The following is a 21435-nucleotide window of genomic DNA, read 5'->3' on the forward strand; positions in this document are numbered from 1 at the left end:
TTGGAGCTGCACTCATCCAGGCAAGTGGAGAGTATTCCATCACACTCCTAACTTGTACCTTGTAGATGGTGGACAGGCTTTGCGCAGTCAGGAGGAGGATTACTAGCCTTTGACCTGCTCTTGTAGCCACTGTATTTATATGGCTACTCTAGTTCAGTTTCTGGTCAATGGTAACCTCACAGGATGTTGATAGTGGGGGATTCAGTGATCGTAATGTCATTGAATGTCATGGGGAGATGGTTAGATTCTCTCTTGTTGGAGATGGTCATTGCCTGGCACGAATGTTACTTGCCACTCATCAGCCCAAGCCTTGCCTATCTACACGGACTGCTTCAGTATCTGAGTCGTCGCGAATGGTGCTGAATGTTGTGCAATCAACGAACATCCCTACTTCTGACCTTATGATTGAAGGAAGATCATTGATGAAGCAGCTGAAGATGGTTGGGCCAATGCCACTAACCTGAGGAATTCCTGCAGTCATGTCCAGCGACTGAGATGATTGACCTCCAACAGCCACACCCATCTTCCTTTGAGCTAGGTATGACTCCAGCCAGTGGAGGGTTTTCTCCCTGATTCCCATTGACCTCAGTTTTGCCAGGGCTCCTTGATGCCATACTCGGTCAAATGCTGCCTTGACATCAAGGGCAGTCACTCTCACCTCACGAGTTCAGCTCTTTTGTCCATGTTTGAACCAAGGCTGTAATGAGGTCAGGAGCTGAGTGGCCCTGGCGGAACCCAGACTGAGCGTCACTGAGCAGGTTATTGCTAAGCAAGTGCCACTTGATGGCACTGTTGATGACACCTTCCATCACTTTACTGATTATTGAGAGTAGGCTGATGGGGTGGTAATTGGCCGTGTTGGACTTGTCCTGCTTTTTGTGTACAGGACATACCTGGGCAATTTTCCACATTGCAGGATAGATGCCAGTGTTGTAGCTGTACTGGAACAGCTTGGCTAGGGGCGCAGCAAGTTCTGGGGCACAGGTCTTCAGTACTATTGCTGGAATATTGTCAGGGCCCGTAGCTTTTGCAGTATCCAGTGCCTTCAGTCGTTTCTTGATATCAAGCGGAGTGAATCGAATTGGCTGAAGTCTGGCATCTGTGATGCTGGGGACTTCAGGAGGAGGCCGAGATGGATCATCCACTCAGCATTTCTGGCTGAAGATTGTTGCAAATGTTTCAGCCTTATCTTTCGCACTGATGTGCTGGGCTCCCCCGTCATTGAGATGGAGATATTTGTGGAGCCACCTCCTCCAGTTAGTTGTTTAATTGTCCATCACCATTCACGGCTGGATGTGGCAGGACTGCAGAGCTTAGATCTGATCCATTGGTTATGGGATCGCTTAGCTCTGTCTATCGCATGCTGCTTACGCAGTTTGGCATGCAAGTAGTCCTGGGTTGTTCCTTCACCAGGTTGACACTTCATTTTGAGGTATGCCTGGTGCTGCTCCTGGCATGCCCTCCTGCATTCTTCATTGAGCCAGGGTTGGTCTCCTGGCTTGATGGTAATGGTGGAGTGGGGGATATGCCGGGCCATGAGGTTACAAATTGTGGATGAGTGCAATTCTGCTGCTGCTGCTGGCCCACAGCGCCTCATGGATGCCCAGTTTAGCATTGCTAGATCTGCTCGAAATCTATCCCATTTAGCACGGTGATAGTGCCACACAACACGATGGACGGTATCCTCAATGTGAAGGCAGGACTTCGTCTCCACAAGTACTGTGCGGTGGTCACTCCTACCAATACTGTCATGGACAGAAGCATCTGCAGCAGGCAGATTGGTGAGGACGAGGGCAAGTATGTTTTTCCCTTGTGTTGGTTCCCCCACCACCTGCCGCAGACCCAGTCTAGCAGCTATGTCCATTAGGACTCGGCCAGCTCGGTCAGTAGTGGTGCTACCGAGCCACTTTTGGTGATGGACATTGAAGTCCCCCACCCAGAGTACATTTTGTGCCCTTGCCACCCTCAGTGCTTCCTCCAAGTGGTGTTCAACATGGAGGAGTACTGACTCATCAGCTGAGGGAGGGCGGTAGGTGGTAATCAGTAGGAGGTTACCTTGCCCGTGTTTGACCTGATACCATGAGACTTCATGGGGTCCAGAGTCGATGTTGAGGACTCCCAGGGCAACTCCCTCCCTACTGTATACCACTGTGCCACCACCTCTGGTGGGTCTGTCCTGCCAGTGGGACAGGACATACCCGGGGATGGTGATGGCATTGTCTGGGACATTGTCTGTAATGTATGATTCCGTGAGTATGACTGTGTCAGGCTGTTGCATGACTAGTCTGTGGGACAGCTCTGCTAATTTTGGCACAAGCCCCCAGTTGTTAGTAAGGAGAACTTTGCAGGGTCGACAGGGCTGGGTTTGCCGTTGTCGTTTCCGGTGCTTAGGTCGATGTCAGGTGGTCCGTCCGGTTTCATTCCTTTTTATAGACTTTGTAGCAGTTCGATACAACTGAGTGGCTTGCTATGCCATTTCAGAGGGCATGTAAGAGTTAACCACATTGCTGTGGGTCTGGAGTCACATGTAGGCCAGACCAGGTAAGGACAGCAGATTTCCTTCCCTAAAGGACATTAGTGAACCAGATGGTTTTTTACAACAATCGACAATGGTTTCATGGCCATCATTAGACTAGCTTTTTAATTCCAGATTTTTTTTTATTAATTAAATTCAAATTCCACCTTCTGCTGTGGTGGAATTCGAACCCATGTCACCAGAGAAATACCCTGGGTCTCTGGGTTACTAGTCCAGTGATGATACCACTACGCCACAGCCTACCCTTCTTGGACATATTGTTGCAGAAAACTATCCTGAGCACGCTCGACAAATACACTACTTTTCCGACATGAGAGAGTCTGCTTATCCTGATCTATATGAAAGTTGAAATCCCCCATTAAAACCACTCTGCCTTTTCTGCATGCTTGTCTAATCTTAGCATTTATACATTCTAACACTTCACAGCTGCTACAAAGAAGACTACTCACCACTCTACTACTGTCTTAAATCCTTTTCTATTTCTTCATTCCAACCATAAAGTCTCCACTTTCTACCTGCCTCTTGTTATATTGCCTCTTATCACTGAAGTGATTTCATCCTTAATCACTACCCCCTCTACCATTTTTCCCTATCTTTCCTGTATATCTTATGACCTGGTATATTTATTTCTCAGTCCTGACCACTTTGCATGTCATACCCTCCAAGTTGAATTTGCACCTGCAATTCATTCAATTTGTTCCTAATGCTCCATGGATTTGTATAAAGAACGCTTACTTGAGCCACACATCCTAATCTGTCCTTGTGCTCAAATGTTTTTCTCACTTGTCTTATTTCTCTCTCCTGATTTAATTATTTTTACAACTTTTAGTTTTTCCTTTATCTGTATTGCCTAAAGCACAATTTCTGCCTATTGCTCTACCCTCTTCCATTTTGTTTGTTTTCAAACTATTATTTATACTACCTGTTTTGCCTGAGCCCTCCACCCCATCCTCCATCATTTACTAGCTTAAGGTGCTTATGATGCCCTATTTATTATTTCCGCTAGCACCTGAGTCCCGCCTGATTCAAGTGGTCCAGTTCCTTCCTGCCCAACAACAATTTGTATAGTGCCTTTAATGCAATAAAACGTCCCCCAAGGTGCTTCATGAGCATTATAAAACAACATTTAACACCATGGCACATAAGGCGATATTAGAGCAGATGGCCAAAAATTTGGTCAGAGAGTAAGTTTTATGGAGCGTCCTCGAGGAGGAAAGAGAGATGGAGAGGTTTAGGGAGGGAATTCCAGAACTTACAGCTTGGGCAGCTGAAGGTCTGGTCACCAATGACCATGCTCAAGATGTCAGGATTAGATGAGCGCAGCAATCTCAGAGGGTTGTGGGCAATGTTCCCTGTAAGTCAACAGCAACCAAAAATTGCCCACGCAGGCCATACACAAGTTGGCCCCCTTAAGTTACCATGTATGCATGGCTGAGTAAAAAAAAAGTTAGAGGCTGCACACTTTATTAGATCACCTACGCACTGCAAAAAAAAAAATTAGAGGGAATGTTGGTTAAGAGGCTGGAGAAGATCAGAAATAGGGAGTGACCAGCCCATTATTTGAAAACATTTAGGATCAAGCGCTGCTTAACCGGGAGCAAGTGTAGGTCAGTGAGCACGGGTGATGGGTGAACTGGACTTGGGGCAAGTCAGGGCGTGGGCAGCAGAGCTTTGGATGGCCTCAAACTTGCAAGCGGTAGAATGTGGGAGGCTGCTTGGAGTGTGTTGGAATAGTCAAGTCTCGTGGTAACTATGGCATGAATGAAGGTTTCAGCAGCAGATGAGCTAGGGCGGGGCGGAGTTGGACGATGTTACAGAGGTGGGAATAGGCGGTCTTACTGGTTGGGTACTGTGTGCAGTTTTGGTTTCGTTGCCTAAGGAAGGACATATTTGCCCTGGTGGGAGTGCAATGATGGTTCACTAGACTGGTTCCTGGGATGAGGAGATTTTTCTGAAGGGAGAGATTAAGCAGAGTCGGCCTATATTCCCTGGCATTTAGAAGAAGGAGGTGATCTAATTGAAACATATAAAATTCTTAAGGGACTTAACAGGGTAGATGTTGATAAAATGTTTCCCCTAGCTGGGGAATTTAGAACATGGGGTCACAGTCTGAGAATAAGGGGGCGGATTTTACAGATCCCCCGACTTTGGGGGTCGTGGCGTGTGCACAAAATGCCTCTGGCAAGAGGCCTGTCATGGGCCTCAACGCCGGGAAGGCCCGGCCCCATATTGCTGGTGGTGGCGAGGCCTTGTGGCGGCAACCCCCCTCGCCACTCGGCAACGGGAGCCAAATTTAAATGTTAATTAATTTAAATAAAGGAATAAATTACCTTTTCGCTCCCGACGTCTGCCCTGGTGCAATATTGGTGCTGGTGGCCGGCACTCCTGTGCCTTTGGAGTATACTATTGGTCACGCCAACTGTATGCACCAACACTGCATCTCTTTATGGAGTGTGATTGAGGTCTGAAGCACATTGTCCAGACAATTCTATCACTCCGTTATGTGTCAGAGTGTCTCCAACTCACGCTGCAGTTCAATGACTCTAAGGTGGACAGATTTGAGACGGAGACACCTACTACACGTGTGTTTGCTCAAAACTGTCTTGCTGTCCACAAACTCCCACACACTGGAGTCCAGACACACATTGCCATTTCTTAGTCTAGATTATTTACATTATTTATGAATAATTTGTACATACTTTTCTTTCTATACCCTGATTAACACTAAGCACTGGACAAAATTTTTAAATACTGCCTCAAGCTCGCATGAACTACTACAAGTACTGGAGGCAAAATTTAGAACTTCCTTCCCCCTCTGCACCAAATTCTCATTCTCACCAAATTCCAACTATTACTTGTATTTATATAGCACACATCAAACATCTCTTGAATGTTACAGGAAAGTGGATACTGAGAGTGAGACAAGAGGGTAATTGAGGGGTGGGGGGGATTGCAAAAACACAGAAAAAGAGAGGGGTTGATATTAGGGAAGTGGCAAGGCTCAGACTTTGAGATGGTGTTCCTGTGGCTTCAGTATTGTGGTTGAATGGCTGCTGATAGGGGAAGGAAATGGTGTCGAGTGAGTGAAGGGTGCCTTCAGCAACATATAGCTGGAGGAAATTGCTAAAGTGGGGTAGAGTGAGGCCATGGAGAGATCTGAATACATGAATGAGGTCTTAGCATTCATCTGTTGGAAGCCTGTGTCATTTGGCAAGGAGACGGTGAGAAGTCGAGACTTTGTCCGGGAGATGATGTAGGCTGCAGTGTTATGGATATTTGTGGTGAGCATTGAAGTGAGAAATGTGTAGACTCTGCATTGCCGACTGCTGCTTAGGGTCATGTTACAATGTGGAAGAAAGCAATCTTAAATGCAGGTAAGGGAGTTTGTGGTCATACAGGAAGCTGAGGCTTTGCACCTCTGGGTTTGGCTTGAGGTGGCAGTCAGGGCTGTTGATGAGGTCCAAGTGGCATGAAGATACTGGTCAGAGCTAGAGGATGGCTTTGGTTTTTCCACTGTTGTCTGCAAGTTGTAACTGATCCTTATATTATCTGGATAGCCAGAGGGTATTGGGTGACAAACAGTAGGGTAGAGAGGTAAAGTTGACTGTTGTGATCGTAAGCATAGAAGTGGACTCTATTCTTATGTAGTAAAAGGCACAAGTGAGTTTAGAAATAGATAGTGCAGATGAATGTGTGGCTGGAAAGATGGTGCAGTAGGGAGGGGTTTAGGTTCCTGGGACACTGGGACCTGTACAGGCCAGACAAATTGCATCTTGCAGGGCAATCTGCTAGTGCTATTGGGGAGGATTTAACCGAACTTGGCAGGGGCACGGGAACCAGGAGGAATTATCAGAGAGGAATAGCAAGATGCACAGAATACTGGGAGAAATAGATAAATAGATAGCACTTGAGTAGGGAATAGCAAGTTCTTGGGTGGAGTCAGAGTAAGGGAGAAAATAATAAATTATAAATCAGAGCTAACGTACATATATGCGAAGGCATAAACATACATATGAATTAGGAGCAGGAGTAGGCCACGCAGCACCTCGAGCCTGCTACGCCATTCAATAAGATCATGGCTGATCTGATTGCAACCTCAACTCCACATTCCTGCCTACCTCCAATAACCTTTCACCCACTTGCTTATCAATAATCTATCCACCTCTGCCTTAAAAATATTTAAAGACTCTGCTTTCACAGCCTTTTGAGGAAGAGAGTTCCAAAGACTCATGACCCTCAGAGAAAAAAGTTTATTCTAATATGATTGGCAAGTTACAGGCGCAGATTGATCTGTGGAAATATGATGTGGCTACAAACACCTGGCTCAAAGAAGGGCAGGACTGGGTGTTAAATATTCCTGGATACAAGGTGTTCAGGAAAGACCAAAAAGGAAGAAAAGGGTGTATTGATTAAGGAGAGAAAGGATATCCGTCAATCTGGTTCTTGGGAATGAGGTGGGCCCCGTGGATCAAATGTCAATAGGAGAACATTTAGGGGACAGTGATCAAAGTATCGTAAGGTTTAGGTTGGTTATGGAAAAGGACAAAGAACAGAGTAGGAATAATTAACTGGGGGAAAGCCAATGTCAGTAGCGTAAGAATGGATCTGGGCTGAATAAATTGCAGTCAAAGGTTGGCAGGAGAAACAGTAGCTGAACAATGGGCTACCTTCAAAGAAGCGTGTGTTCAGGCACAGTCAAGGTATATTCTCTTGAAGGGGAAAGGTAGGGCAAATAAATCCAAAGCTCCCTGGATGCCAAAAAAGATGAGATGAAAATGAAGCAAAAGTGTGCTTATGACAGATATCAAGTAGATAATACAATGGAGAACCAGGCTGAATATAGAAGGGTCAGAGGGGAAGTGAAAAGGCAAATAAGGGAAGCAAAGAGAGAATATGACCAGAGACTGGCAGCTAACATAAAGGGGAATCACAAAGTCTTCTGTAGGCATATTAATAGTAAAAGGTGGAGTAGGGCTGATTAGGGGCCAAAAGGGGAATTTACGCATGGAGGCAGGGGGACTAGCTGAGGTATTAAAATGAACACGTTGCATCTGTCATTGGCAAGGAAGATGATGTTACCCAGGCCACAGTGAAAGAGGAGGTAATTAATACACTAAAATTATTTAAAATTGATCAGGTTTTGATAGGCTGTCTGTACTTAAAGTTGATAAAGCACCAGAACCAGATGAGATGCATCCAAGGATACTGAGGGATGTGAGAGTGGAAATTGCAGAGATACTGGCCATAATTTTTCAGTCTTCCTTAGATGCGGGGGTGGTGCCAGAGGACTGGAGAATTGTAAATGTTACGCCCTTGTTCAAAAATAGACATAAAGACAATCCCGGCAACTACAGGCCAGTCAGTTTAACTTTTGTGGTGGGGAAACTTCTAGAAACAATAATTTGGGACAAAATTTATAGTCATATCGACAAATGTGGGTTAATTAAGGAAAGCCAGCATGGATTTCTTAAGGGAAAATCATGTTTAACTTGCTGGAGTTTTATGAAGAGGTAACAGTGAGGGTTGATGAGGGCATTGTTGATGTGGTGTACATGGACTTCCAAAAGGCATTTGATATAGTGCTGCACAACAGACTTGTGACCAAAGTTATAGCTCATGGAATAAAAGGGATAGTAGCAATGTGGATATGAAATTGGCTGAGTGACAGGAAACAGTAGTGGTAAATGGATGTTCTTTGAGCTGGAGGAAGGTTTGTAGTGGAGTTCCCCAGGGACAGTATTGGGACCCTTGCTCTACCTAGTATATATTAATGACCTAGACCTTGGTGTACAGGGCACAATTTCAAAGTTTGCAGATGATACAAAACTTGGAAGGGTTGTGAACTGTGAGGAAGATAGTGTAGAACTTCAGAACAACATAGACAAGTTGGTGGAATGGGCGGACAAGTGGCAGTTGAAGTTTAATGTAGAGAAATGTGAGGTGAATCATTTTGGTAGGAAGAACATGGAGACACAATATAACGTAAAGGGTACAACTCTGAAGGGGATGCATGAGCAGAGGGACCTGGGGGAAATATGTGTATAAGTCATTGAAGGTGGCCGGACAGGTTGAGAATGGTTAATAGAGCATACAGTAGGGGCATAGAGTACAAGAGCGAGGAAGTTATGTTGAACTTGTATATGGCACTGGTTTGGCCTCTGCTCCAATTCTGGGCGCTGTACTTTAGGAAAGATGTGAAGGCATTGGACAGAGTACAGGAAAGATTCACACGAATGTTTCCAGGAATTAGCCAATTCAGGTATGAAGGTAGATTGGAGGAGTTGGGAATGTTTCTTTTGAAGAGAAGGCTGCGAGGAGATTTGATAGAGGTATTCAAAATCATGAGGGACCTGGACAGAGTAGATAGGGGAAAATTGTTTCCACTCGTGAAAGGATCGAGAATGCGAGGGCACAGATTTAATATGATTGACAAAAGAAACAAAAGTGACATGAGGTACAACTTTTTCACGCAGTGAGTGGTTAAGGTCTAGAATACAGTGCTTGAGAGTGGGTGGAGGCAGGTTCAATCAAAGCATTCGAAAGGGAATTAGACTGTTATCTAAAAAGGAAGAATGTGCAGGGTTACGGGGAGAAGGAGGGAGAATGGGATTAGGTGAATTGCTCATTTGGAGAGCCAATTCAGACAGGATGGGCCTAGTGGCCTCCTGCACTGTAACAATTCTGTGATTCTATGATGTAGAGAATGAAGATGGTTCAGGTATGAGCCCTGATGCACACCAGAGGCTATCAAAAAGAACAAAGAACAGTACAGCACAGGAACAGGCCATTCAGCCCTCCAAGCCTGCGCCGATCATGATAACTGTCTAAACTAAAACCTTCTGCACTTCCGGGGTCCATATCCCTCTCTTCCCATCCTATTCATGTATTTGTGAAGATGCCTCTTAAACGTCGCTATCGTACCTGCTTCCACCACCTCCCCCGGCAGCAGGTTCTAGGCACTCACCACCATCTGTGTAAAAAAAAACTTGCCTCGCATATCCCCTCGAAACTTTGCCCCTCGCACCTTAAACCTATGTCCCCTAGTAACTGACTCTTCCACCATGGGAAAAAGTTTCTGACTATCCACTCTGTCCATGCCACTCATAACTTTGTAAACCTCTATCAGGTCGCCCCTGCACCTCCGTCGTTCCAGTGAAAACAATCCGAGTTTATCCAACCTCTCCTCATAGCTAATACCCTCCAGACCAGGCAACATCCTGGTAAATCTCTTCTGTACCCTCTCCAAAGCCTCCACATCCTTCTGGTAGTGTGGTGACCAGAATTGTACGCAATATTGTAAGTGTGGCCTAACTAAAGTTCTGTACAGCTGCAGCATGACTTGCCAATTTTTATACTCTGTGCCCCAACCGATGTAGGCAAGCATGCCGTATGCCTTCTTGACTACCTTATCCACCTGCATTGTCACTTTCAGTGATCTGTGGACCTGTACGCCCAGAGCTCTGCCTGTCAATACTCCTAAGGGTTCTGCCATTTACTGTATACTTCCCACCTGTATTAGACCTTCCAAAATGCATTACCTCACATTTGTCCGGATTAAACTCCATCTGCCATTTCTCTGCCCAAGTCTCCAACCGATCTATATCCTGCTGCATCCTCTGACCATCCTCATCACTATCCGCAATTCCACCAACCTTTGTGTAATCCGCAAACTTACTAATCAGACCAGATACATTTTCCTCCAAATCATTTATATATACTAAAAACAGCAAAGGTCCCAGCACTGATCCCTGCGGAACAACACTAGTCACAGCCCTCCATTCAGAAAAGCACCCTTCCACTGCTACCCTCTGTCTTCTATGACCAAGCCAGTTCTGTATCCATCTTGCCAGCTCACCTCTGATCCCGTGTGACTTCACCTTTTGCACCAGTCTGCCATGAGTGACCTTGTCAAAGGCTTTACTGAAGTCCATGTAGACAACATCCACTGCCCTTCCTTCATAAATCATCTGCGTCACTTCCTCAAAAAACCCGATCAAGTTAGTGCGGCACGACCTCCCCTTCACAAAACCATGCTGCCTCTCGCTATGAGGAGAGAAATCATTGGTGAAAATGTGGCGACTTTGTCATGAGAGAGCATTGGATGGTTGAGGAGAATTTGACTCTGCTGCTAATAAGAGAAGCTAAGAAAGAGAAGTAGATGGTGAACCATAATTATAGTTGCAGAGGAGAACCTTTGTGACTTTGGACAAGTTCACATTGGTATTGGGCTGTAGCTGTTTTGGAATGTCTTCGAAAACAAGTTTTGGTAAAGATGAAAGCATAACTAAGAGAGAAGAACACATTCCAAGACATTGAAGATAAAGGAGAGGTAGAGCGGTAGGGGTCCTGAGGCTGAAGTTATTGAGTCATAGGATGGTAATGGTTTTGCTGGTGTTGGGGAATATGATGCCAAGGAAGAGAAGTGGAAGCTGGAACAGCAGGGTTTAAAGGAACAGGTGATGGACCTGATGAGAAGCTGTGGTGGAAAGGGTGTTTAGGTTCAGCAAAGGGATGGGTGTGTGGCTGGCAACTATTGTGGAGGGATTGGCAGAGGTAGTGTGCAGATGGCCTCTGTTTTGGGCTTGTAAACCTCCCAACTGCTGCCCCAGTTAACTCAGCACAGCTGGTGAATTGGACATGGCATCTGTATGGTTCAATTCTGCATCAGGCAATCTACTCGCTATCTGAACCGTTGGGTAAGCTTTGTGTTTTGTAATGCCTGTCTATTAACAGGTAAACCCAATTTCAGCATTTCTGCTTTCTGCATGGCTGTTTTATTTGCGATAGTATGAGTGATAGTATGAGTGATTGTACATTGAGATATTTCGGGATATGTTATTAACTATACCATGTTTGACCAACTCTGCCCAGCTTGTTTTATAGCGTACACAAACATGAATAATATACATCTGTTCAGAAAAGATTATTGTACAGTTATAATGCTAAAGGATTATGTATGATGTACAAAACTTGCCTGTTGTTAATGGTAATGGTATTAACTTAATATTGAAGAAACAGGATAGATAATGCTGTCAAAACAGCTGGATGTAAAGTTTAATGTGAAGTTAACCCCTTGAGGGCTGCGGGGAAGATTATTGGGATGTGGCCACTTAAAGGTATGTTGTGGTGTAAGGGGGCAAAAAATCTTCATCTTAAGAAAAGCTAATTTTTAAAAGAAATATACTTAAATTTTCTAAAGGAGTCATGGGTAAAAGAGCATGAAGCAAAACATTGGGAGGTCAACAGCAAGTATCAACAAACCCAATATTGAGTCACAAATTGACCCTTTGGACAAGTTTTGGAGCAACACAGGCCCTGAGCTGTTTCATGGCTTTTCTGCATGAGGTGGTCCATGGAGGGCATCCTCCACAGGATGGCAGAAGGTGGCAGCTAAGTTAAACTTTGTGTCGTACCTCCAGGAATAGATATAGCAAAAGGTGGTAATATTCTTGAAGGAACCTGGGCAATAACACGTGCCAAGTGCACGAATACACACCACTAAATACTGCCTTTCAACATGTCACACGTTTATTGCTCACCTATGCACACAATCTTTTACCTCGTGCACACTTCAGGTCACTCCAACCTACAATAGAAACCCTCCCATGCACATGTCATCACCTTTGGTTTGGACATACTGCAACTGTCATTGGCCTGTTGTACTTGGGCATTGCAGCAATATAGTGATATTGGGCCACTGTGGAAAAAGATGGAAGGTCAGGCAGTGCTAATGTATCCCATCACTCGTTCGATCCTGTGTCCTGGCAAATTGGTGTGCCACAGTCCACAGATATTGTCCAGGGCCTGCTGAGCTCTCAGCCATCTTGCTTTTACCTTTAATTATCTCAGCAACATGAATTTATGCATTTATATAGCACCTTTAACATAGTAAAACATCCCAAGACACTTCACATCAGTGTTAGCAAAGGAAATTTGACACCAAATCACTCAAGGAGCTATTGGGGCAGATGACCAAAAGCTTGATCAAAAAGGTAAGTTTAAAGAGAGGGAGAGAGGCAGAGAGGTTTGTGGAAGGAATTACAGAGCTTAGGCACTTGGCAGCTGAAGGCACGGCCATCAGTGAAGTGATTAAAATTCGAGATGCTCAAGAGATTAGAATTGGAGGAGCACAGGTATCTTAGAGGGCTGTGAGGCTGAAGGAGGTTACTGAGGCAGGGAGGGGCAAGTCCATGGAGAGATTGGAAAACAATTTTAAAATCGAGCTGTTGCTTAACTGGGGAGCCACTGTAGGTCAGAGAGCAATAATAACTATCAAGTGCACATCTTACCATTAATATGTTACACATCTGTAATTAATGTGTTGCACATGGCATGCACTTGTCCATATTAAGCTTACTTCATGTATCACAATTTAGAAGTCGTCTTTTCTGTGAATATTTTGGGAAATCATAACAGCAAATTGCTATCTCAACATGTTATAATGGAATATTAAATTTTGTGATCCCACATTAGTTTGATGGCACCCTGTCACTAAGTGGCACTGGGGCAGGACTTTCCTCCATTTTGGTCTTTCTGTATGTTTCTTGCAATGTTTTTCAGCCGCTAAGTCTCAATTTTCAAGGTGCCCAGGACCCCTCTCACCACCTCGCCCTTTCCAGTGATCCCAACACCAACTAGACCCTCTTGTAGCCACCAAACATCGAGCCTTGGGCTCTGGCTTACTCCTCACCTGCATGGTATCTGCATGTACAATGAAGAGTGCCAGAGGGCATGCCAGGAGCAGCACCAGGCATACCTCAAAATGAAGTGTCAATCTGGTGAAGCTACAAGCCAGGATTACTTGTGTGCCAAATTGCGTAAGCAGCATGTGATAGACAGCTGAGTGATCCCGTAACCAACGGATCAGATCTAAGCTCTGCAGTCCTGCCACATCCAGTCGTGAATGGTAGTGGGCAATTAAACAACTAACTGGAGGAGATGGCTCCACAAAGATCCCCATTCTCAATGATGGGGTAGCCTAGCACATTAGTGCAAAAGATAAGGCTGTGCAATAGTCTTCAGGCAAAAGTGCCGATTGGATGATCCATCTCGGCCTCCGCCTGAAGTCCCCAGCATCACCGATGCTAATTCGATTCACTCCGCTTGATATCCAGAAATGACTGAAGACACTGGATACTGCAAAGGCTATGGGCACTGACAACATTCCAGCAATAGTACTGAAGCCCTGTGCTCCAGAACTTGCCACACTTCTTGCCGAGCTATTGCAGAACAGCCACAACACTGGTATCTACCCGGCAATGTGGACAATTTCCCAGGTATGTCCTGTACACAAAAAGCAGGACAAGTCCAACCTGACCAATTACTGCCCCATCAGTCTACTCTCAATCATCAGTAAAGTGATGGAAGGTATCGTTGACAGTGCTATCAAGTGGCACTTGCTTAGCAATATCCTGCTCAGTGACGCTTAGTTTGGATTCTGCCAGGACCACTCAGCTCCTGACCTCATTACAGCCTTGGTTCAAACATGGACAAAAGAGCTGAATTCAAGAGGTGAGGTGAGAGTGACTGCCCTTGACATCAAGGCAGCATTTGACCAAGTATGCATCAAGGAGCCCAAGCAAAACTGAAGGCAATGGGAATCGGGGAAAACCCTCCGCTGGTTGGAGTCATACCTAGTGCAAAAGAAGCTGGTTGTGGTTGTTGGAGGTCAATCATCTCAGTCGCTGGACATGACTGCAGGAATTCCTCAGGTTAGTGGCATTGGCCCAACCATCTTCAGCTGCTTCATCAATGATCTTCCTTCAATCATAAGGTCAGAAGTAGGGATGTTCGTTGATTGCACAACATTCAGCACCATTCACGACGACTCAGATACTGAAGCAGTCCGTGTAGATAGGCAAGGCTTGGGCTGATGAGTGGCAAGTAACATTCGTGCCAGGCAATGACCATCTCCAACAAGAGAGAATCTAACCATCTCCCCATGACATTCAATGACATTACGATCACTGAATCCCCCACTATCAACATCCTGTGAGGTTACCATTGACCAGAAACTGAACCAGAGTAGCCATATAAATACAGTGGCTACAAGAGCAGGTCAAAGGCTAGTAATCCTCCTCCTGACTGCGCAAAGCCTGTCCACCATCTACAAGGTACAAGTCAGGAGTGTGATGGAATACTCTCCACTTGCCTGGATGAGTGCAGCTCCAACAACACTCAAGAAGCTCGACACCATCCAGGAAAAAGCAGCCCTATTGATTGGCACCCCATCCACAAACATTCACTCCCTCCCCCACCGACACACAGTGGCAGCAGTGTGTACCATCTACAAGATGCACTGCAGCAACACACCAAGGCTCCTTAGACAGTACCTTCCAAACCCGAAACCTCTACCACCTAGAAGGACAAGAGCAGCAGATGCATGGGAACACCACCACCTTCAAGTTCCCCTCCAAGCCACTCACCATCCTGACTTGGAACTATATCACCATTCCTTCATTGTCGCTGGAACTCCCTTCCTAACAGCACTGTGGGTATCCCAACCCCACATGGACTGCAGCAGTTCAAGAAGGCAACTCACCACCACCTTCTCGAGGGCAATTAGGGATAGGCAATAAATGCTGGCCTAGTCAGCGACGCCCGCGTCCCCATGAACGAATTTTTTAAAAAGGCTTGGCCTTTGGCTTAGTGCTTTGGCCTTCTCCCCAGTCCATTTCTTGCTGGCAGTTAGTGTTGTGCCATCTCTCTCATGCAGCACCCCTCCCCAATTTGATATCCTTGCTGTTAATCAGGCTAAAGCCAACCACTTCAGGCCTTGCACTCTATCTCCACTCAAATCCCTGTAGCCATACACCACTTTACCTGCACCCCTACTCCCTGGGAATATGCTCCCAGAAATTGCTCTTTGCACAGGGTAAGTCACCCTGAACCGTTCTAAACATCAAGAATCCTTTACAAGCAATTAAACACTTTAACCAATAAAAATTCATAATAGCTCTAAATTCCTTCATATGTTAAGGGCCTTTATCAAATTGACTTAGAGAGACGTTTAATTCTTTTTAACTTGCACGTAATGTTTGCATCTGCGGGCGTGGAAACCGCACTGCGCTGTCGGGTACACTTAGTGTCTGTAAGTAAATGGAGTCTTTTAAGTATGACCCTAGCAAAGGCCTTTCCTGTGACGCTGAGGAGTGAGATACTCCTGTAGTTGTTGCAGTCTTCTCTGTCGCCTTTGTTTTTGTGTAGTATGATGATTTTGGCATCACACATCTCTTGTGGACAGAATAAAAGCAAAATACTGCAGATGCTGGAAATCTGAAATAAAAACAAAGTGCTGGAAATACTCAGTAGGTCATGCAACATCTATAGAGAGAGAAGCAGAGTTAACGTTTCAGGTCTGTGGCCTTTCATAACACCTGTGTTCATCCTGTGGACAGAACCTACTTTGCAGCGGAGAAGGTCATAAAGGTGCGGCAATAGGACTTTCCGTGCTTAAGCAGTTTGGCTGTGATTCCATCCTTGTTAGGTGCCTTCTGTTCGCTTTCTTGAGTTCCAGTGATGAGGGTTCTTCATCTAAATCATTCAGGAAATGCAGGAGAGCACCAAGCACAGACTGGAAGATGTTCGGTAGATCTATTGTGGATATGATCTTCTCCATACGCCAGCTACAAGAGAGGTGTAGTGAACAGAGTATACCCCTTTACCTTCCTTTCGTAGATCTCACCAAGGCATTCGACACCATCAGCAGAGCAGGGGTCTACAAGATTTTGGGAAAAATTGGCTGTCCACCAAAGCTGCTCAATCTTATCCGTTCCTTCCATGATAACAGGCACTGCATTGTACAGTTTGATGGCTCCACTTCTGACAGTTTCAGTGAAGAATGGATTGAAACAGGGTTGTATCCTAGCCTCCACTCTGTTTGACATTTTCTCCATGCACCTGACCTTTGCCTTCCCTGAAGATACGGAAGGAGTCTACTTGCATACTAGGTCAGACGTCCAGCTCTACAATTTATCAAGGCTGAAAGCAAAGACAAAAACACATCAAGTCCTGATCAGAGAACTCCTCTATGCTGATGGTGCTGCGCCAGTCGCTCACACAGAAATTCAGCTACAAAGACTCATGGACTGTCTCTCCCATGCCTGTAACTTGTTCTTCTTGACTATAAGCATCAAGAAGACTGTAGTCATGGTACAAGGTGTTGCATCTCCACCCTTGATCACACTTGCACGCCACTGGGTCCACGGTGACGGACAATCGGTCCCTTGATGCAGAGTTCCATACATGCATAGGGAAAGCAGCTACCACCTTTGGCCGACGTGCAAAACGTGCATGGAAAAACACAAGCTGACCCTTCGGATCAAGCTGATGATTGATAAGGCCTGTGTTCTCAGTACCTTGCTGTGTGGCTGTGAAACATGAGAGACTTACAGCTACTAGGAAAACTGCCCAATAATTTTCATCCTCTCTGTCTGCCACGCATTATGGGTATATCCTGGCAGGACAAAATCACAAATGTGGCAGTCCTCTCAAAGGCAGAGCTCTCAAGTGTGTTGGCACTAATCACAGAAGCGGCTTCGGTGGATCGGACATGTCCGCAGGATAGACGACAGCTGCATACCCAAGGACCTTCTGTATGGTGAGGTAACCGGGGCCAGATGACCAGTGGGGGCATCCAGAGCTCCGCATCAGGGATGCTTGCAAGCGTGGCATGAAGGCCATAAATGCCGACTATTGTACCTGGGAGTCATTAGCTGGTGAAAGAGGGAAATGAGCACTACCACGATGACTAGTTGCTACAGCATCTTGGCAACAGGTGCCAACATCTGAATCAACAACTCAGCTTCACGTGCAGCACTTGTGGCAGAACCTGCCTTTCAAGGATTGGCCTTCGCAGCCATCAGCAAAGGTGCACCAAGAGAAGACATCCTACCTAAATGGATTGTTTGCTGCGTATCCATCGTCTTTTGTAGATGCAAGGATGTTAACAACCAGTGTTTGGATCGTGCAATAATATGTCAGTAGGTCAGTTAACATGGTTATTGAGATAGTGAAGCTGCTTTTTCTGCAGCACCTGTGGAAGAGCCTGTCACTCTAGAATTGGCCTTTATAGCCACTCCAGGCGCTGCTTCACAAACCACTGACCACCTCTAGGCGCTTACCCATTGTCTCTCGAGATAAGGAGGCCAAAGAAGAAGAAAGAAGAAATAAAAACAAGAAATGCTGGAACCACTCAGGTCTGGCAGCATCTGTGGAAAGAGAAGCAGAGTTAACGTTTCGGGTCAGTGGCCCTTCATCGGAACTGCTGAAGAAGAAAGAAGAAGCTGCTTGTCCTGTTTCTTACTCCCTCTTGTCCCCTTCCACTCAACTTCTGTCATTTTGTTCTAAATTAGGGATCACAATAAATAAAATTGAAATGCTGTTAGAGATTAGACACATTGTACACTCAAGTTTGCCTTTTTTATGCTTCCCTTCATGTTGCTGGGGGGAATTACAGAATTTTACTGAAAATAAGCATGGAAAAATGCTTGAAATCCTAATTACTTGTAGCAGTGGTCTGATGTGCTTTTACTGCAGTGCTTATACAGTTAGCGGAAAGAGCATTCCCAGAGGCAGCAGGGAAGCTCAAATGCACATCACTCCAGATCAGTCTAATGCAGTTGACTGCCTACTTTAAGATGCGATTACATATTCTACCTGCCCACTGAACACTCATTCACTTCCATTATTGCTTATTTAATGCCAGAACTTAAATGTTTACAACCACTAATGGATCAAAAATTGTGATGGTTAGTGTTACTCCTGTACTATATTCTTGTTTCCATTAACTGATAGTACAAGGATTAGAGGACACAGATTTAAGGTTTTGGGCTATAGATGTAGGAGGAACGTGAGGAAGTACTTATGCAACGAGTGGTAATGAATTGGATAGAACTCTGCATATGAGGGTGGAAGCAGAGACGATTAGTGGTTTCAAAAGGAAATTTGATGGGCACTTGAGATAAACTTGCAGGGCTACAGGGATAGAGCAGGGGAATGGACTGACTGGATTGCTGTACAGAGAGCTGGCATGGACTCATTGGGTTGAATGACCACCTTTTGTCCTGTAAGGACTCTGATTCTATTCACTCAATGCCTGCTTCAACTGCCACAGCTGGAATTGCAGTTTAATATTTTTGTGTTTCACATCCTCACTTGTGCGGTGATTAACGTACTTCCCTTGTCGGGCTATTGAATTATAATTGTAGTGCTGGTGTTCACTACATGTTCTGCCATGTGTAGACATTGGGGAATTGCTGCACCTATTCATTATTGCAATCATTCCACATATATGGATCTCTCTAATGGCAGAATTAATTTTATTCCTCCTATTTGCAGTTTATTTCCTTTTATGTTCTATCTGCCAGCACCAAACACAGATTATCTGGTCATTCACATCTGCCATCAATGGTACCTTGCTGCCACATTTCCCTACATAGTTCCTTGGCAGTTTCCTAAAGACACGGTCAAGGGGCTATGTAAATACAAGCTCATTCTTGAAGGGTTGAAAACAACATTATGCTCATTTAAGGGTAAACGTTATAATATTGAGCATGGTGTGGATCAGCTGATAGGGAGGAAAGAATAATGAGGTAAACCCAGGCTACACAAGGTTATCTTTTAGCAACTGCCTTCTTCATTGAGAAGACTGCAAGCAAAGTTACCTGCCCGCTGTCTCATTAAAGGAGTCGCAAAATTATCTGCTCACTGTCTCAGTGAAGGAGTAGCAAAGTAAGACATGGAATTGTGGAGTTTCTTTTAAGGTAAAGTCTCATAATTCAAGTGATATTGGTGTTCACCATCAAACTATAACAGTACCTATTCAGCCAAAGCAGGGCGTGATTTCTGTATTTGGATATATTTTCCACATCAAACATACATGCTAAGAAGCCTCGCTCAATAAAGGCAGCTGGTTCTTTGATGGGTATAAATACCGTTAACCTTTTTCTGATGTATCTGTGATCCATATCTTATTTACATAAATATTGATTGAAAATTATGTGGATGTCAGAGGGGCATAATCTCATTTTAAGAGCTGACCTTTTATGTTTGTATTTTTAGGCTATGAGCGGCTGGTTTTAAACTGTGCTTGAATGTTATACTTTTATTTCATCTATTGATTGTCAAATCAGCCTGGTAATTGAACTATGTTAAGTCTGTTTCTTCACAATACTGCTAATTGAACTGCCCTTGAGTTCTTTTGCAATTGTAAATTAGAATTAGTAACTAAGCTGTTCATCCTACATAACCACAGATCATCTTGTAAAGCTGCTCTTTGTTGACCTTGGCATGAATTTTTCTTTTTGATCCATTTTTCACTGCTATGATGAAGCCAAATCATAGCTGAACTGCAGATTCACCTATAGGAAGAAAGAACTTGCCTTTTATATTGCAAAGTGATTCCTGACAACGCTGGCCGCCACTGACGTCATCAGGCTGCGCCGCAGTGCGCACATGCACAGACGTTCTCCTGCTCTCTGCGCATGCGCTGCGTTCCGGCTTGCCAGGGCTGGTTAATGCATGCGCCGATGACGTCATCGCGTGACGTGTGCATCTTCGGGCAACACGCCTGGTCGGCCTCTGCACATGCGCTTTATGCAATGCCAACGGGTATTCATGCATGCGTCAAGCTTCGGCACAAGTCTCTGAAAGGAGGAAAGGTGTTGTCGGGCATTTTCTCACATTTTATCGCAATTATTTAGCCATTTTGAAGATTTCAGTCTGCTTCATTTTTATCAGAAAGAGGAGAATGCTTAAGGTAAGTTGCTCTGAAAACACTTCCATTGTCTGGAGCAAAAGATGTGCTCCAGTCCCTGTTGGAGGTTGCTCTGAAAACATTTCCATTGCCTGGGGCACTGCATGTGCTCCAGTCCACTGCACTGCACTAAAATCCTTGCCATTGTCCGGGGCTGTGTGCAGGCAGGACATGTGCTCCAATCCCTGTTGTAAGTTGCTCTGTTCCTGCACCCATTAGAGCAGTGTACATGGACACACAGCCACCTGTTTCCCCATCCGCCCTTGAAACAACCATACAGAGCCTTGTGAGACTCTGCAATTGCCAGCTGCTTCCTGTCAAGCAGAGAGGGCGTCCAAAGCGGTCAAGCACTTGGGGAACATTCAGCAAGAAGAGAATGAGCACTAAAAGAAACAAGCATGCCATGTCCACTAGTAACACAAATGTAAATGCTCTTGCTGTGTGCACAACTGGTGAGTTGGGAGTGCAGCCACACTGTTCTCCATCCTCAATGTTGCTTTAAGGCAAAGGTAGATAAGAGCGAAAGAAATGGAAGGGGATGCTGATGGTAGTCGGCAGGATTAAATGGGAGCGGATGGGAAGGCGCTGGAGTACCATAAACACTAGCAGGGAACAGCTCGGCTAAATGGCCTGCCTTATGTGCATAGTCCAAAAGAAATGTGCTTCTTTTTACAACCGGCTGGTACGTCTTTTGTCGTTGCAAGTTTATGGCGCATGCGCAGAAAAACGCACTCCTCCTCCCTCCCACTCCCCCCCCCCCCCCCCCCCCCCCCGCCCCAGCTGCTGTCTCCGGCCACTCCGCTTCCCTCCGTCACAGGCCCGTTCGCTCGCCCACTCGCCGGCCCCTCTGCTCCGCCCCCTCCCCAGCTCGCTCTGCTCCCCGCGCCCTCCCGCTCCCCGGCGCCGGCTTGCTCGTTCGCGCTCTCACTCCGCCATTGTGTACTGCCATGTGTTTGGTAGGTTGCCTCCGTGTGATTATTTGAGCAGCGCCATCTTTAGTCCTGGCAGCTGCCTAAAGTCGCAGACTGAGACGTTTTGGTGGCACATGCTGCTTTCGCGCATGTGCCACAGCAGCGCCACCTAGCGGTAGCGTTGTCAGCAAATGCAGCCTTTATATTGTGCTTTTCATATTCCCAGCAGGTCC

General features: G+C 45.5%; 1 protein-coding gene across 5 annotated transcripts in view; it reads left to right on the top strand.

Moving 5' to 3' along the window:
• The window catches only part of rabep1 (rabaptin, RAB GTPase binding effector protein 1), a 209064-nt gene that overhangs the window by 24840 nt on the left and 162789 nt on the right, over positions 1-21435 (top strand). Inside the window, exon 1 of one of the 5 annotated variants that reach the window (XM_068010046.1) lies at positions 5790-5817. The exons of the other annotated variants lie outside the window; for them this stretch is intronic. Coding sequence (XP_067866147.1) covers positions 5805-5817 — 13 coding nt within the window. The 5' untranslated portion in view covers positions 5790-5804. Of the gene's footprint in view, positions 1-5789; positions 5818-21435 lie in introns of those variants that run through there. 5 annotated transcript variants of the gene reach the window in all.

This window comes from Heterodontus francisci, chromosome 30 (assembly GCF_036365525.1).
Source record: "Heterodontus francisci isolate sHetFra1 chromosome 30, sHetFra1.hap1, whole genome shotgun sequence".
Lineage (NCBI taxonomy): Eukaryota > Metazoa > Chordata > Chondrichthyes > Heterodontiformes > Heterodontidae > Heterodontus > Heterodontus francisci.